This window comes from Cottoperca gobio, chromosome 18, assembly GCF_900634415.1.
Source record: "Cottoperca gobio chromosome 18, fCotGob3.1, whole genome shotgun sequence".
In the NCBI taxonomy this organism is placed as follows: Eukaryota; Metazoa; Chordata; class Actinopteri; order Perciformes; family Bovichtidae; genus Cottoperca; species Cottoperca gobio.
The window spans coordinates 12871441-12889634 of record NC_041372.1 but is presented as its reverse complement, the minus strand read 5'-3'; the positions used below and the strand labels follow the sequence as shown (position 1 = coordinate 12889634).

The window sequence follows — 18194 nt, the reverse complement described above, 5'->3', positions numbered from 1 at the left end:
CAGGTTTGATGATTTATTGAAGTTTGGCATATATAGTGTACATGGTGGCATGAGGTCGGGTTGGGGCCCAAATCTGTAAATGTTAAACAAAAAACACAAACATATTTACTCAGTAGCAATTCAAATAGTTTTGATTTTATTTGTAATTGCCATATTTTGGATTCATCGAGATCAATCCGGTTTCCTACATTCCTACTGGGAAATAGTTAAAGTGAACTGCTACAGTTCAATAGAAACTGTAAAACTTTTCCTATTAGGCCTAAAAAGTTCCTAATGCCTTGTATTGAGGGTGTAGGCCATCACAATCGTTGAGCACTGCTGGTGTATGTACAGTAGAAACCCGCATACCGAGAAATCAAGACTTAATATTAAATACTGAATCAGTTCTATTGGTCAAAATCTTTCTTGCAGCTTCAGAACGCAGTCAAAAGCTCATCCTCAATGATTAACAGCTTGAATAACCAATGGCGTCGTATTCTTCCCTTCGTCAGAAACTCCCGGGCTGAAGAAGGGGAAGATCCTCTCCGAGAACAAACACCCAGTGAAGGTGTAGATGTGAGACCTGGCCTCCACGTCAAAGAACGACACAGACCCCTCCTCGTAATCCGTAAACACTCCGACAATCTGCGGCTTCTCCTTGAGGGAAAGAAGGACCGAAGGGGAGTCCAAAGCACGATACTCTTCCCCGCTCCTCATTCGCACCGTCCAATAGCCGTTCTCCGGCTTGGAGGTGATCATCCCCTTCCTGTTGATGGACTCTTTGACCACGCCAAGGTCCCAGAAGGTCTTTGTCCCCACTGCAACCTGATTGACGATGCAAGAGAATATGAACCAGTAAACATGGAAACTAGAGGGAAGATTTCCAAGTTGATTTTGAACACCATTGAACAATTAATCCATCATCAAACAAGACGCTGACCTGGAAATAGAACCTCCCGGACAGGAAGCCGCTCTTTCCCACAACGCAGATGACGGGGTCGAAGCGTTGGGGGTTGTCAGGCACGATGTGCAGCAGCTCGCCGCGGCCCGCCTGCTTCCCGTCAGCTGATAGGACGATGTTTGGATGGGCAGTGTACGGGTCTAAAACCACGTCAACTAGGGAGATAAGTTAAAGTTAAGCAAAAAACATTTCTTGGTCCACTTCCACTGCTTGTTTTGTTCTACTTCTAAACAGATCACTAGTCCAGTCACTCAATATGCATTGATCAACCTTTCTACAATGTGCTACTACTGCTACTGCTGCTACTACTACTACTGCTGCTGCTGCTGCTGCTGCTGCTGCTGCTACTGCTGCTACTGCTGCTGCTACTGCTACTGCTGCTACACATTGAGTCATGTGTCACTTGATCATTAAAACCACCCCATAGGGTAGCGTCCTACCTGCATATTTCTGCATCTTCTTCATCTCTGTCCGGAAGATAAAAATCACAATTGTTAGTTTTACTGAGACATCTTAGTTAAAATCCATGAAACAAAACTTTAAAAAAGCCTCAATTCAAATATGTCGTAATTTGACTGTAATATTTCAACACTTGTTTTATGGTAGCACGAGTAGACTGTTCACTTCACTTCACCTTCTTTCTTCAGACCGTCCAGTTCATACTTCAGGGTGTTGTCCAGTTTAGACAGAGCTCCCCTCACCGTCCCCACACAGAGCTCAGGGTGGACGCCGATCTCCATCCACTCTTTGGTGGGTGGAGTGGACATAAGAGAGGGCGACCTCTACCAGAGGGAAACACTTTCAATATCACTGTATGAGTTTGTGTAGTGCATTGACTTGGAAAGAGTTCTAAAAAAGCCTAAATGATATACTGTCTGCCTTTGACAAAACACTACAGTTCTGTTTCCTCCAGAAACTTCATCTTTATAACGGTGACCTAGGAGATGTAAATTTGAACCTGTAAGACGTGCAGATGGTCCTCAGTGTCCCTCAGCTTCTCCAGCTCAATGTTTCTCCTCTGCAGTTCAGTGATTTCCTGCCGCAGCTCATCGACGAACTCCTCTGCCCTCCTTTCTGCTGCTTTCTGCTTCTCCTTGATCTCTGTGTGGACTTCAGTCTGTCTCTCCTCGATGGAGCGAATCAGAGACGTCAAGAGACGGTCGCTCTCCTTCATCTCCTTCTCTGCACTCGTCTGGACGAGGATACAAAATGTCAACATTAATATTTTTCACACCCTTAAAACTAGATCCTTTAACCTTCTTTTTTTGTGATTTCCTACATTTCCTAAATTTTCTCAAACTAAGTGAAGCAGCAGGCATTTCCATTAGGACTCACGTTGCTGAGCTTCAGACAGTTCTTTATCTCCTCCACTTTCTTCATGCGTTCCTGGATCATCTCCTGGAAATCTGCCTCAGTCTTCTTCATTTGGACCTAAGCAGGCAGAACATAAATTGAAACCTTCTGTTGGCAGACTGTAAGTTAGTCACCAACAGTACTAGCAGATGACACAATATTCAGGATTTCATTAATGATTATACATTATAATAATATAATATACCCACCACCAAAGATAGATTCCAGACTGAACATTTCAACATTTATTTGGGTTAATGTAAATGTAGTGATCTCATCTACTTTCCACTTATTTAAAAAAAAAGGCCAATTCTATAGAAGTCTATGAGAAAAGTACTTCTTACTTGATGTATTATGGTGTTAATAGCTAGTTTCAAGTCTTCTTCAATACAGTATGATGTTCTATGGTAAATTATGCTCCCATTTAGAGTAAAATAGACGATAAAGCAACACATTTTGAAACACAGCGTCACGCAAATGTTTCGCTCAAATTGAAACATTTGAACTTGTGTGTCCACCTATTCGCGTCTCTGCATTTGTCTGAACACCCTTATAATACAGAGTATTCTCTCTATAGCGTACCTTCCTCTCCCCACTCTCGTCCTCTATCGTGACAGCCTGGTGACCTTTGTGCACGGTCTCGGTGCAGAACTGGCACACACACTTCTGTTCGTCCCTGCAGAACATCTCCAGCAGCCTTTCGTGCTTCTTACACATCCTTTCCTGCAGGTTCTTCACCGGCTCGATCAGCTTGTGGATCTTCAAGGTGGCAACTCTCCGGTGTGGCTCCAGGTGGGCTTCACAGTACGAGGTCAGACACACCAGGCAGGACTTCAGGGCCTTCACCTGCAGAGAGGTTGCGGCGCAGACGTCACACGTTATCTCGCCGGGTTTGGCTGCGCACAGCGGTGAAGCCGACGAACTGACTACCATTTTCCTTAATGTGTCTGCCAGCTCTTTGAAGGCTGTGTTGATGCTTATTTCAGGCCGGGTGGTGAATGATTTGTCGCAGGTGGGGCACTGGCAGACCTCGCTGCGGTCCCACACATCCTGGATGCAGGTCTGGCAGAAGTTGTGTCCGCAGGGAGTGGTGACCGGGTCGGTGAACACTTGCTGACAGATGGTACACTGGAACTGTTTTTCAGGTAACATGTTACCTGAGGAGGCCATTGACTGCAGAACAGTAAAAAAAAAGGAAGTTATGTGACCAGTTGCTCAGGAACATCTTATAGAGGAAGTGCATGCAAAGTACAACAGACAAGAAGAGCACTGAGCTTCCATAATGAAGCCGCACTGCAAAAACACAGCTACCTTCTAAATGCTTATTTATTATCTACTGTGTAAATTTGCTTAACCATGCATATCTTGAAATTCACATCCCACATAAATATCCACATAATTAAACTAGAGCACCAACCCCCTATTACCAATGGGAAAGAAACTCTAATAGTAATGCTAAAGTTAAAAATAATGTTATTATGATTGCTTGCTTACAAAAATAAATCCTCTTGTGAGAATATAAATATCTGGATTTGGTTGTACTAGTTATTTGTAAATCAATTACTAAATTTGTGTGTAAAGTTCTTTATAGTTAATAAAAGCAAGTGAGTCACTAAGTCAGGTCACGAGTAAAACTTAAGAAACACATTAGCAATAAACAAATTGTTAGACAACATTTTGTACGTAAACACGAAGCATCACAAGCTGTGACTTAACTGACAAAAATGGTTTAAGGTGATTTAACAACATATTAAACTTAACTTACCATCCTTTGTTTTTATTCACATATGCATTTCAGAGTTGATAGCATGTATTTTAGAAAGAGAGGGAAATATCCACTATGCTAACGTAGCCGACACTGTTGATTCATTACATTATTAGCATTTGATGTGCGTTTCCTTTTTGTCTTCTCATCGTAGGTAATTAAACAGCATTTTGTGGAACAGGTCAGATATGTCTCTTTATCTTGTCAATCTAAGCAGGCCCTATATTAGCATGCTAACATAACTTTTGTCAGTTGGCTACAAATAACTGTCCGCTCAATATGAAGCTACTATTTACAGTCAGCAGCTGGCTAGCTTAGCTTAGCATAAAGACTGGAAGGGGGGGGGGGAAATAGCTAGCCTGGCTCTGTCCGAAAGAAAAGGAAATCCTTCTACTGTACCAGCGTCTCTAAAACTCACTGATTAACATGTTTTATCTTCCTTTTTTAAATACTAAAATAACCAGGAAATATGATTCTCACAGTCACATCAGTGTAACTATTGGTTCAAAACTGCTATAGATGAAGAAAAACAGCACAAAATAAAGTAAAACTCTAAATCTCCTTTAAACCACACTGAATGTTAAGTAACATTTCAAAAACAACATACGTTTCAACCGACAGTTTACACTTTCATTCACCTGATCAGAATATTTCACAACAAAACATCTCTTATTGAATATTTGTTATACATACAGCTGCTTCTCTTTGGTGGAGCTGGTCAGTCACACTTCTGTCCTCAGTGACAGAACAGGTGACTCTCCAGCTGTATGAATGAGTATGACTACATTACAGGGCTAGCTGTGAAACAGGAAAAAGTAACGTCAACACAGTTATTCATCAGCCCCAACCCTCCCTCTGCTGAGCTCAGCACTGGTTTCTCTGTCTGCATGTCTGTAACTACCTAATCCTACAAAAAACAGCATTTACGGCACAACCCACTATTAGTTACTGTTTCCATTATACTCACAAGTTGTGGCATGACATTTGTGTACATCTGTGTGAGCATATGTGATCATGGGAATACATAATATCAGCTCTCATACAGAAAAGTTGTGTGTTTGCCTCATGGGTGTGGTGGTGTTTGAGTCCAATGGTTAACATTTTCCACTTTTGACACACCTGAAACGCATACAGTTGAAACCTCAGTCTAATCCGAGGAATGCTGCAGCTCTGTAGTTACAAGTTAAATACTTCCTTATTTACGCTTGAATGAAGGCCAAGAAGAAGAACACAATGGTTAATAACAAAGGCCTTTAACCATATAATTTAATAAAGGAGGAGTGTTTGTGAGACACCCAGGTGTTTTCGGACTAGTGGCTCATTTACAGATTCCAGACCATGTGACAGGAGTGTGACGGGACCTTTAACAAGCACATAAAGTACAGGATGTGCTATAATTGACTTTAGTACAAGACAACAACACACATTTAATTACAAAGGTCATTCCAGAATTGGAGGACATTTCATGTCCCACATATAAAAAAATCTAATAATCCATGCCCAAAAAGTTAAACCATGCACTTGTTGTGTTAAATATACTTGTCTTGAGACAAAATGTATATAAAGTTTTATATATTATTTAAAATATCAAACACCCTACAAACACCCCTAAAATAGCATTTTTCTCTTGGTGACCAACTTGCATGTCAAATATAACATTTAATATAGGGTTTTTATTTACTTTTTATGCCATTATTCTATTGATATGTCTCTTGTAATGGTGAAATATTATTTTAAAATCATAAACATTTTAAATAACAGTAATTCTACACCGTTAACGCCACAGTTTTGTCTCCATTCACTTTAAGCTACAGGCGCCCGCACTGTTGATTCTGAAGGCCTCAGGGCAGATTTCTTGGACCCTGGCAACACATCATGGCTGAAATATGATTGAATAAAAGCTCTAACATAAAGGCCAGCCCTCCAAATCTCTATCTGAGGCTGGAAGCAAGCGCAACCAAGAGGAAAGCTATGAAATGAAGAGAATAGACTATGGGGAATAATTTAATACATATTTGTGGAAAGAATATATCAAAATTACATTTATATTCTGATGATGTTTAGGCCAGCAGAGAAGGCCTTAATGTTCCTGACGGCCCACCACTGCTGAAAGTGTGTCCCACAACATGCGTGCTACCCTGTTACCGAAACCTTTTTAGCTTGACAGAGGAAGTGAAAACACTGTTAGTCACATGACACAGAGGAAATTACATCAGCAAGTCATGTGCTACTGCCATGGGTAGACCAAAGTTAAGTCCTCCCTTTTATTTTTTATATATCTTTTCACTCTTGATGGAGTGTGGCACTCACATTATGAGACTAAAACAAATTAATTTCAAACATATTTTTCTTTAGTTAGATATCTAAGTGTGCCCATTCCTTGACAGTAGCATTACATTGTGCAGCTAGCATCAATTCCTGAGGTAAAAGCTAAAATTAGCATTGATTTGCAACCCTGTTACTATAATTAGAGTAACAGGGTTGACATTCAGTAACAGGGTTGCATTTCCTTCAGTTTACTCTATTTATAGTAAAATGTCATGTGTTTGTATAATTTGGCATAATATAATGTTTTAAAGGGTTAGGGTTAGGGTTAGTATTACTGGGTTAGGGTTAGGGTTGTATTACTGTATTTTCCATCTATCCATCGTCTACCACTTATCCGGGGTCGGGCCACAGGGACAGCCGCTACAGTAAGGAACCCCAAACACCTTTTCCGGGCCACATCCACCAGCTCCGACTGGGGGATCCTGAGGAATTCCCAGGTCAGTGAGGAGATATAATCTTTCAACCGAGTCCTGGGTTTTGCCAAGGGTTTCCTCCCAGCTGGACGTGCCTGGAACACCTCCCTAGGGAGGCGCCCAGGTGGAATCCTTACTAGATGCCCGAACCACCTCAACTGGCTCCTTTCAACGCAAATGAGCAGCGGCTCTACACGGATGGCTGAGCTTCTCATCCCTATCTCTAAGGGATACGCCAGCCACCCGTCTGAGAATTTTGGCCGCTTTTACCCGCAATCTCGTTCTTTCGGTCATGACCCAGCCTTCATGACCATAGGTGAGGGTAGGAACGAAGATCAACCGGTAGATTGAGAGCTCTGCCTTCTGACTCAGCTCTCTTTTCGTCACAATGGTGCGGTAAAGCGAATGCAATACCGCCCCCGCTGCTCAGATTCTCCGGCCGATCTCTCGCTCCATTGTCCCCTCACTCACGAACAAGACCCCGAGGTACTTGAACTCCTTCACTTGGGGTAATGGCTCATTCCCTACTCGGAGTAGGCAATCCACCGGTTTCCTGCTGAGAGCCCTGGCCTCAGATTACGAGGTGCTGATCCTCATCCCAACCGCTTCACACTCGGCTGCAAACCGATTCAGTGACTGCTGAAGGTCACAGACCGATGATGCCATCAGGACCACATCATCTGCAAAGAGCAGAGATGAGATCCTCAGGCCACCGAACTGCAACCCCTGTCCTCCACGACTACGCCTCGATATCCTGGCCATGAATATCACAAACAGGATTGGTGATAAAGCGCAGCCCTGTCGGAGGCCAACATGCCACCCCCTAGGTACTGTTCCAGACTTTCACACAATGTTGACGAGGCGTGTACACCAAGACAGCCCCTCCACACCCAAAGCCTTCAGCATTTCTGGATGCATCTCATCAACCCCTGGGGCCTTTCCTCTGTGGAGTTGTTTGACTACCTCAATGACTTCCATGTTTTACATTTGTCCAGTATATATTATTATATCCAGTTTGTAGTTGTGTTGACATGTTTGTTATGTATCAGTGATACTCTTCCTGTTCATCCTTCATTCAAAAATATATATAGAATATTATCAAACAACATTTCTGTGGTCCTGAGTATTTATTTGTCACATTTATGTCATGATCGCTGAGTGTGTTTCAGGAAGTGACAGTTAAAGTAATGTAGCCATTCAACCCTGTTACTTTACGCAACCCTGTTACTATATAATATTCTGTTAAAATAACCTTAAATAATTTTCTGAGCTCACAAAAGTTTAAACTAATGTCCTTGTTTGAATAATTATATGCATAATGTATTTGAGCAAATATTTCAAATTAAATACTGAAATTGGTAAAAAGAAACGTGTGACAATTGGAAAGGTGGGCAAGATCGATTTAAAAAGTTACTTTAAATGCGCAGTTGTGCATAAGAGCCAGGTTGATGTCTGACAAAGTCAAGATGGTTTTGGGCAAGGTTAGAAAGGTCTTGTGAGAGTTTTCGCAAAGTTTTGCACTTACAGCGTCACCATCTAAACACGACCCTCGTTCAGCGACCGAACCCAGTAGCACAAAGTACACCCACTTCTAATCGGAACGAGTACAAACCCAAACTGAGTCGTGAAGACACTAGGTGCGTTATCATGGAACCTAATATTCCACTTTTAATCGGAACAAGGCAAAGTTGCTCAAGAATAGGTCCAATGCGACAATAAACCCGAGCTGTTTGACAATTAGACAAGCCAAACATATTTGGAAGAGAAAGTGAACATTAGAATAATTTTTCACACTGTCCATTGTAAACATAAACAGTTTACAGACCTTCCAGGTTCAAGTTTGAATTTTGAAATGGAGGAAATACCAATGTACAGTCATGTGCTGTGTATGAATGTGCAGTATCACACACAAACTACACACACAAAGTGAACATGTTGTACTCAGTTTATGGCATGCGAACAGTATGGCTTAAAGCCTTTTGTCATTATACAAAAAGTACAACGAGATTCAGAGTGCCACTCTGTCTCAGTGTGCAAAAAATACAAAGACATACATAACATTAAAAACACGGCAGTAAGACAGACAACATAAGCAATCATTCGGGGAATAAATAGTTAAAAATATTGATCTAAAAATAGTTTATACTTTTTAAAAGTGCATTCAGGGTGTGTATATGTGTGAAGATGGTTGTGGTTATTGCATTAGGTGTGGTGGTTAAGCAGCCTGACGGCCCAGGGGTAGACACTGTTTTAAAGAGCTGTGTACATATATCAATTAAACCATGCTTGACTGTGAAAGAAAAGCAAAAAAGCAACACAAATCTACACGGGAATGTCATCACTTGAAATTATTTTATTGAAAATTATCAAAAGAATAAAGAAGTTGCTCGATCCTCTGGATGAAGGATATAATTATTGTACATCTAGTCATAGCATGTGATGAGAGCACAGATGCCACAGATACCGTACAGCTGTTAATTTTTTTGCGGGGAGTTGATGATAACTTTTACGTTACGGAAGAGCTGCTTGGTCTTATGAGTCTAAAGGGCACAACATAATTCGAGCACGAGGACTTTACCACAGAGAATTTCAAGCTTTCCTGTCTGATGTCGATGCTGAATACGGGGACGTGCTCCACAGTTCTGTGCTGGCTGAGTTGCGGCTCCGTGCTGCAGCGGTTTTAATCCCTGAGATCAGAAATTAACATGATTTTGAAAGAGAAGGACCGACCTCTAGAGCCGAGTGACCCTCCATGGTTGGCAGACCTGGCATTTTTAGTTGATCTTACTGGTCATCTCAACACTGAACAAGAGCCCACTGCGCTCATGAAAGCATTCTGTGTGAAGCTCCATCTCTTTGAGACACAACCTCAATGTTGCACACTTCCCCACGCTGTCCGAAATCAAATGTGCTTTTCCAAAGGCCAACTTTTCTGATAACAAGGGGAAATATGTGTCTGTGATCACGTCTCTCATCTCATGTCACATCTCATGACAGAATTCAGTCAGCACTTCCAAGATTTTTCTATCATTGAGAAAGAAATCGAGCTGTTCGATAATTCCCTGAAGAATCAACATCAGCTTCTCTCCCTCCCCGACTTCTACTGGAGCTTGGAAAAGTTTCCTCTGATGAGACGTCACACACAAAGAATGATGAGTCTGTTCGGCTCAACATCTGAGCAAACATTTTCTCTGTTAACAAAAGCAGATTGAGAACCAAAATGACCGACAGCATCTCTGTGATGTCCTTCGTATCTCAAACATCAAACTTACTCCTAACCTGCAGCATCCTTCAGTCCAAAGCGCAGCATCACTGCTCCCACTGAGTGCAACGCTGCTCCCATTATAGGAGAGTTAACACATATATTACACAGTATTTATGTAAGGTACATTTTTCAATAAATTCAGTCAATTAAAGTTGATAAAATGTTCTAACTAACGTTAGTTGAAGTGTTAACAAGCACAATAACTTATTTGTGCAACAAGCTTGAGATACACCCCCCTATATACAGGGCTGTGAAGGGGATCACCATCCTGACTAAGAAGCAATCTGATGCTTCTGTTTTGAGAATGAGCTGCAAACCCTTATTGTAACAAATTAAATGAAACCTCATTAATAGAAAGCTGTGATGGAGGCTGCTTAACCCCCCCCCATTCCTTGAGCATATTCAATTATCAAGCATAATCTACCTACATTTGATATATATTTTTTAAGGCAATATACCTCACCTCGAGCGAGTGGCCCAGCCCTTCGTATATTTTTCTGTATGTGGCCTTCAGTGAAAAAAGTTAGGACACCCCTGGTTTACACAGAAGGGAAAACGTCCCACTCTGCAGCAATGTTTTGCTCACAGTAGTTAAGTTATAACGTAAGTAGGGATGATGTTACCGAACAAAGTGGTCAAACTAACTAGTTACAACGTGGCACACTCGAATATATAGTAACATCCATTTGCAAACAACAGACCAAACCCTGACACAGTATGTGTAGGAATATATATATATATATATATATATATATATATATATATATATATATATATATATATATATATGCGTTCAATGCAAAGGTGCTGTGCCAACACAGGAAGAAGAGAGCCCTTCAAATAGTACGTTTGGAGCGGTGGATGCTTGTGTAGTGAGTCAGTGTGCTTATTGATGAAACTGCAGTTCACACACACTACAATTAACTTTAATTAAATGACATACCCATATAAAATCTTAACCATAGTTTAATTACCATAATTATGTATTTTCCTGACCTTAACCTACCTTCAGTTGCTATGTGCAGATATTGTAAGAACTTTAGCATTGGACATTAAAAGAAACCTTTTCATTTAATGTTTCACAACACTTCCTTTACCCAACAGATGATAATTAACACCATGATCTTCAAATACAAATCATTCTGAAGATGCTGTTAGTCAACTATAGTTGACACTTATGTAAGTGTCTTCTACGACTGACGTGGAGAACCAGAAATACCCGTTTTGACAATGGGAGGAACTTTCAATTTTTATAAGGAGTCATTATTGAAAACACTCATTCAACTGCTGTCAACACACAAGGAGTATCCGTCTGTCGACCTACACAGGTAAAGCATTATTTCTATATCGCAGATAGTGTACAGAGTAAGAACATATACATTGAGATATCAGTAGTCTATGCTTCAAGTTAAACTGACTTCTGCCATGAATGTTAACACTGTCATATAATGGAAATTGCATGTAAGATGTAATCAGATTTTATGTGAAGCAAAATATTTTAAATTAAATCAAAAATGCCCTTTTAACCAGTGTATGGGACAAATAATACAGGACCAGAAATGTACCAAACAGCTATTTGGTATGTAAAGCTATAGTGAAGTAATGGCTGAGCATAGAATGAAGTTGCGCTCACTCTGTGTGTTGAAATCGCCTCATGCCTAGCTAATAGCCACCGCTCTGCACTTTCTGAGATTGATGGGAAGGCATATTACAGCCTGGATAGCAGTTTTGGATGATTTCTTTTTTGGTTGACACATAAAGCAGATTGTCGTCTGCATATCAGAATACAGAGACGTTTTATTTGGACTTATAGCAAATTCTTTTCAAAGGCTTTTTTACATTATAATATGTACAAGAAACCCATACTGTTATGAACGTGACACAATAGGTTGAACTCAAAAGCAACAACTCAAGACGAGGTTTCAAAAGTAAAAAGGTCTTTACTCAAGATCGTTTAAAGACAAAAAACAAAAAAATCCCTTACTGAGGAAAAAACATAGAAAAAAGGAATTGCAAAAAACATGAACAAAACTAAACTTGACTAAGGCAAAATTCTTCAATGGTTCTGGATTCAAAAACGATGGCTCTCTTGGTGACAAGACACAAGAAGAACAGGACAGAAGGAGACAAGGACTATTTATACACACACGAGGTAATGGGGAACAGGTGGCAACAATCAAACAGGCGGGAAAACTCAAACAGGAAGTGCTCTGAAACGAGAAGAACAGGTAATTACTAAATAAAACAGGAAGTGCAATGACAGACAGTGCATGACGAGACTAGACATGAGTGACTGTAACATAAGTGAGCAATGAGACAAGACTAAACATGGACTATAAACTAAACATGAAACATATAACATAAATACATTAACACACATGATGGGACGTTACACACACAATTGTTGCATATGCATGTGTAAGTAAATTAATGTTATTCTTCTGTCAGAAACATGGCCTTTAAGTTGTCTGAAGACCAGTTTCGGTGCAGCATCTGTCTGGATATCTTCCACAACCCTGTGTCCATCCCATGTGGACACAACTATTGCCTGGGATGCATCAAACGCTTCTGGGACACGAGACGTAACTCGGAGTGTCCGCTGTGCAAAGAAGCCTTCGAAACCCGTCCAAATCTCAGGGTCAACCTCGGCTTAAAAGACATCACCGACCAATTTAAAAAGTATGTATACATTTTTAAACAATGTCTGGTAAAATCAAATGCATCTTTTTTAGCACAATTTTTTCTATGTTTGACTTTAATTAATCAGATCTGTATTAAATCAAAAGGTCTCTAAATGGCCGGCCACAACACAAGCCAGCCCCACCAAAGAGATCTGTGGAGGGACGATCTTTTGATGAGGTTACCTGTGACATCTGCACGGGAAATAATGTAATAGCAGACAAGTCATGCCTCGTGTGCCAGGTGTCTTACTGTGAAATTCACCTGACGCCTCATCTGAAGGATCCAGTATTGACGCAGCACAGCCTGATGGATCCGGCCACCTTCGTCACCAGTCACCTCTGCAGAAGTCACAACAAGCTCCTGGATATGTTTTGCAAGACGGAACAGACACCGATTTGTGTGAAATGCAGAGAGCGAGACCACAGACACCATGAGATCGTTCCAATAGAGAAGGAGAGCAAGAGGGTCAGGGTAAGGACACTTAAGTACATTATTCTTTTACCCAAAGATTTCATAATAATGCTGCTGAGTCTGCATTCTTGATGATGTATTTGCGTTCACCTTCAACTTTTGCAGACTCAGATGAAGAAGATCCAAACAGACTATCATCACATGGTCCAGGACAGAGTCAGAAAGGTTAAGGAGATCAACACTTCAGTGGAGTTAAGCACAGTAAGTTTGTTTTTACAATTAGAAACATGAACATTTATGAGACAGAAACTTGTATGTCCCCACTAGATGTTAACAAGAGCTGTCATTGTTGTCTCCTTGCACTTTGATTATCTCAACCTGTTTAAGAATAAAGAAACCAAAACCCCATTCCCATCTGCCCCCTTTCCTATGCTCTGGCATAAAGCTGGAGTTGTAGGAACAAAAACAATAGTTTTAGGTAAAGCACACAAAGGTTACTACAATGATGACATTTTTGTTCGATGTCGGATATCAGGCCTGTTTGTCCATCACTTTGGACACACCGATTGTTTGATATATGGTGTATGACCAAAAACATGCATAATCATAATGGCATTACCCTGAGCCTCAGCTGCACTGTGTGTTTAGAACTGACTGGTAAGATGGAACATGGAAAACATTGTACCCAATGAACGTCAGCATGTTAGCATGCTGGGGTTAGCATTCAAAGTACAGCTTCACATTGCTGTAAACTCTTTTTAATAAAACCCAACAAGATCTCTGAAGCTACATTAGTAAATCTATTTTGTGCTGCCCAACAGTGTCACTAAAAGTAAAAGAGGACCCTAACCCTAACCCCCCTAACCCTAACCCTACTTTAGAGTATTAATGTGAACTGGCAATGCCAGTAATCCAACCAAACGATAAACTCTGGTTTAACATCTGCAGATAAATAAAGAAAGGCAGATACAAGAAAGCATTCATGTTGTCACCACGATGATAAGCGTCATTGAGAAAAACCAGTCTTCGCTCATCGAGGAGATGGAGCAGAAGCAAGGAGCAGCTGAGAGGACAGAGGAGGAGCTTCTCAAAGAGCTCAGGCAGGAAATCAACGAACTGCAGAGAAGACGAAGTGAGCTGCAGCACCTGGAGCACACCAAGGACCATCTTCATCTCCTACAGGTGAGAATGTGCCGTGGAAATTACCTCTATTGATGATTTCATCCATGCTATCCAAAGTATCAAATAAATACAATCCCTGATACGTTTCAGTATTCACAAGCTTTGTCTGACACTGTCTTCTTGTTTTAGAGTTTCCCCTCTCTGAGTGCTGCACTGCCCACCAGGGACTGGTCCCAGATCAGAGTCCACTCGGACAACTACATAGGGACAGTGCGGAGATCTTTCACCAAGCTGGTGGACGTGTGCCATACACTTGAAAATAAACTGTCTGCAGATGGTCAGTAACTTTAGTTGTGATATCGTTGTTGTTTTGCTTGTTTGAGATTAATACCCTCAAGAAATGCTCAGTTAAATCCTCATATATATATATACATCTTATAACTGTCTACCAATAAGCATATCCTATTTTATTATCTGTACATCTCAAAATGATCTGTTAAAACCACAATAAATCAACAGTACATATACATAATTTAGAAGCAGGAATGTTTCATGAAGCAAAATCAAAAAACTAACAATTGTTTTTCTTCTTTTTTTGTAGAGATGAGAAAGACAAGTCAATATGCAGGTATGCTTCTGAAAATATATAATCATTAGCTTGTCACTGTTGTCTAATCTAGTTTGTAGCTAATTCGTAGTTAATGTCATCCTCCTCCATAGAAACAGAAGTGCCTTGGTAATGGAGAGAAAGTAACCATAAAATGATTTCGCATACAACGTAATCCAGAGTGCATATACATTAAAATGCCCATGTAAACATATCAGTTACGAAACCGATTTAAGTTCTGTAGGCCAGTGGTCCCCAACCACCGGTCCGTGGACTGGTATTGGTCTGTGTCATTTGATACCGGGCCGCACAGAAAGATTGAATAAAAAAATATTTTATTTTGATAGAGGTTTTATTTTGAAATATCACCGGATACATCCGTCTGTATGTCCGTGTCTCGTGACACATGTCAAGACCATAGGTCAAGATGCTCGTCTGTCACGTGATACTTCAAAAATGAAGCCCACAAGCAACAATGAGTGGAAAACAAACGTCTTTAAAGAGCTTTTTTAGAAAAGGGAAAAGACCCAATGAGGAGACATTTAAAAGACAATATCAGGAGTCACTTAAAATACGTGTTTATCGCTACAGGTGATTCTCATGCGCCGCTCTGCATAATATACAGGCTCGCAAATGAGGCAACGTAGCCTTCATAACGGCTTCACCGGCAATAAAAGACAAGCCCTTGAAAGAAAAAAACATGAACAAGAAGGACATAAACAATTATTGATGGTCACCACTTCAACACAATGCGAATGCACGGAGAGCGTCATACTTAGTGACTAACTGTATTGCTAAGAGAAGAAACCTTTTACTATTGGTGAAGAATTTATACTCCTATATTGGACCGGCTCGTTGCAGAGACACAAGCTCAGGGCTCCCACTAACTCAGCGTAATGGTGAGTTTTCTTATGCACTTTATATTTGTTTTTATGCCGGTCGTATACTTTTATTTCGTCCTATTTATCCCCCCCCCCCCCCCCCACACACTTTGAAGGGCGGTCCGTGAAGATATTGTCTTACATGAAACCGGTCCGTGGCGCTAAAAAGGTTGGGGACCGCTGCTGTAGGCTACCACTTCTAAACAGCTCACCAAAAAGACGCTTTTGCTATTTTCTGGATTCATTTTGTTTTGACTGAAAAGTTGATGTGTGTATATGCAAAGAGGGCTCCAGAATATTTAGGAAATAACAAGAGAAATAGTGAAATTTTAAAGCCATCCTTTAATTATATCTCACTCACTCATAACTTCTTTATTTCCGTCTCCAGTGGATGTGACTCTGGATCCAGTGACGGCTTCAGCTTGGCTGTCTCTGTCCCCTGATGGGAAACAGGTGACGACTTGATCACTGACTGAAATATGAGACAAATTTGGGATATATATTTTAGATAGTGTTGTGGTAGTAACTGATGTTGCTGTTGTTGATCCACAGGTGAGCCTCAGCGTCCAGCAGAAGAAACCCTGTACCCCTAACGACCCCCGCAGGTTCGACTCCTGTGTCTCCGTTCTGGGGAAACAAAGCTTCACCTCCGGGAGACATTACTGGGTGGTTCAGGTAAGAGCTCAGACAATCAGTTACACTTTTGACTCAACATCAGCTCATCCATCCTTGTGCTGTGCTTACATACATTATTAAAATCTTAAAAAAATTTTTAATTAAAGTTTCCCAAAACGTCATACTGAATCAGAACAGGTTTATTGCCAAGTGTAATCTACCTTGATGTTTTGGTGTTTAACAATAAACAAATGTACAATCAAAATATGTACAATACAATCAAGCGTCGAAAGTTACAATAATGTTTTTCTACTTGGATGGATTAGCTGTATATCAAAGTGAAGGTGGCCAATGGAAGTCATCTAAAAAATAAAAGAAATATCACCTGCAGATCTACTTTATTCGCCCTTGATTTGAAGAAATTACTCTTAGACACCCCCTTGTGGCTGTAAGGATGTTCTTGGTAAATTACAGGTAAAGTCCAACAGTGACAGGAATACATTTAGATCCAACCTTGTCGTCAATTTCCAATTTTGCAGGAAGACCAACGTTATGTCCTGTTAAAGCTTCTGTGTCTTTTGTTTACAGGCCGTGGTGAGCTTGTATTTAGGCAAAGTGAGCATTGTTGCATCATTAATTTGCTTATTTGTCCAATTCTCTATTCTGTACATTGGGTTTCAGGTTGGAGATAAAACAGACTGGGATCTTGGCGTGGCTAGGGAGTCTATCAACAGGAAAGGGGCCATCACGGTGCGTCCTGACAGCGGTTACTGGGCCATCTGCCGGCGGAAAGGCAGCAGTCTCAGCGCCTGCACCGGCCCCTCCAGCACCCTCTCCTTCCTAGAACCTCCCCAGAAAGTCGCTGTGTTCCTGAACTACGAGGAAGGGTCGGTGTCCTTCTACAACGCAGATGCGAAGACCCACATTTACACTTACACCGAGTGTCTATTCACCGAGCCTCTATACCCATACTTAAACCCCTGTCTTCATGACAACGGGAAGAACACCGCCCCGTTGATTATCTGTCCTGTTGAGGTTGGGGATGATGCAGATTGATTATCTGTCCTTGTTTTGATTGGGAGACTCAGGGCACACTTGTTTAGACGGCAAAGTCTGTGTATATTTTCTTATCCATCATGAGAAAGTTTAAATTAGCACCACATACTAGTAAATAAGGTCTTAACAGTGCTTTTATAGGCTACATGTTATTGCTGCACCCCATCACAGTCGTCCACACGTCACTCAGAAACCCTCCTTCCCTGACAGCCCACTAAACAAAAGTGCCGTCTTGCTGAGACTTAACCTCCAGGTCTGGAAAGTGAAACCAATGTGGAAGTGCCTAAAACCTGCATTCTTTCAAATTTCCAGCAGGTGTTGACACCTCTAGTTGCAAAAAGAAGTCCTGTTGTATAGAAGTCTGTGAGAAAATGACCCTTCTTCTCACTTGTTGTTTTAAATTAGGGAACTTTTTCCGGATGAGTGTGAAAATGTTCATTTTGTAAATGATGTTCCCATTTAGAGTAAAATACCTTTAATTTGACTACCACTATGTTTTACAATTTGGGTGTTTTCGTATTTTCGTCTTAGAACGTTAACTCTTTCACAGTGTGTTTTCAGATCATGAAAGTTAATTGTAACATTTCGGTCGTCCAAAGATGTCTTGTTTAGTGTCCGGTTGTACTTTGCTCCACCCTCTGGTTGTTACGACCAAGACATAGCCATGACAAAGAGAACTCGACGCTTCAGAACCGTAGTCCACAAACCCATGGGTGACGTCACAGTGACAGTGTCCACTTCTATACTAAGACACCA

At 40.9% G+C, this 18194-nt stretch overlaps 2 protein-coding genes across 2 annotated transcripts; one reads left to right on the top strand and one right to left on the bottom strand.

Annotated features, from left to right (window-relative positions):
• Positions 1–438: 438 nt before the first annotated feature.
• On the bottom strand, positions 439–3463 carry LOC115024029 (E3 ubiquitin-protein ligase TRIM39-like). The gene is made up of 7 exons (XM_029455407.1): positions 2876–3463; positions 2276–2371; positions 1899–2132; positions 1575–1722; positions 1381–1407; positions 920–1095; positions 439–804 (listed from the first exon to the last, which is right to left on the bottom strand). The coding sequence occupies exons 1-7, from the start codon at positions 3461–3463 to the stop codon at positions 439–441; spliced, it is 1635 nt and encodes a 544-aa protein (XP_029311267.1).
• Positions 3464–12516: 9053 nt separating this feature from the next.
• Positions 12517–17438, top strand: LOC115024028 (E3 ubiquitin-protein ligase TRIM21-like). Its single transcript, XM_029455406.1, has 9 exons — positions 12517–12743; positions 12851–13217; positions 13323–13418; positions 14106–14339; positions 14469–14616; positions 14881–14907; positions 16156–16220; positions 16320–16442; positions 17064–17438. Exons 1-9 carry the CDS (start codon positions 12517–12519, stop codon positions 17436–17438), a joined length of 1662 nt encoding a protein of 553 aa, XP_029311266.1.
• The last annotated feature ends 756 nt before the right edge of the window (positions 17439–18194 follow it).

Bases quoted from the DNA above. Each gene is read 5' to 3' on its own strand.
- LOC115024029 (XM_029455407.1), bottom strand. From the start codon at position 3,463: ATGGCCTCCTCAGGTAACATGTTACCTGAAAAACAGTTCCAGTGTACC. The intron at 1,096-1,380 runs GTAGGACGCTAC...TTATCTCCCTAG, and splicing joins GAAGATGCAGAAATATGCAG to TTGACGTGGTTTTAGACCCG. The intron at 805-919 runs GTCAGCGTCTTG...ATCGTCAATCAG, and splicing joins CCGGGAGGTTCTATTTCCAG to GTTGCAGTGGGGACAAAGAC.
- LOC115024028 (XM_029455406.1), top strand. From the start codon at position 12,517: ATGGCCTTTAAGTTGTCTGAAGACCAGTTTCGGTGCAGCATCTGTCTG. The intron at 13,419-14,105 runs GTAAGTTTGTTT...TAACATCTGCAG, and splicing joins CTTCAGTGGAGTTAAGCACA to ATAAATAAAGAAAGGCAGAT. The intron at 16,221-16,319 runs GTGACGACTTGA...GTTGATCCACAG, and splicing joins TGTCCCCTGATGGGAAACAG to GTGAGCCTCAGCGTCCAGCA.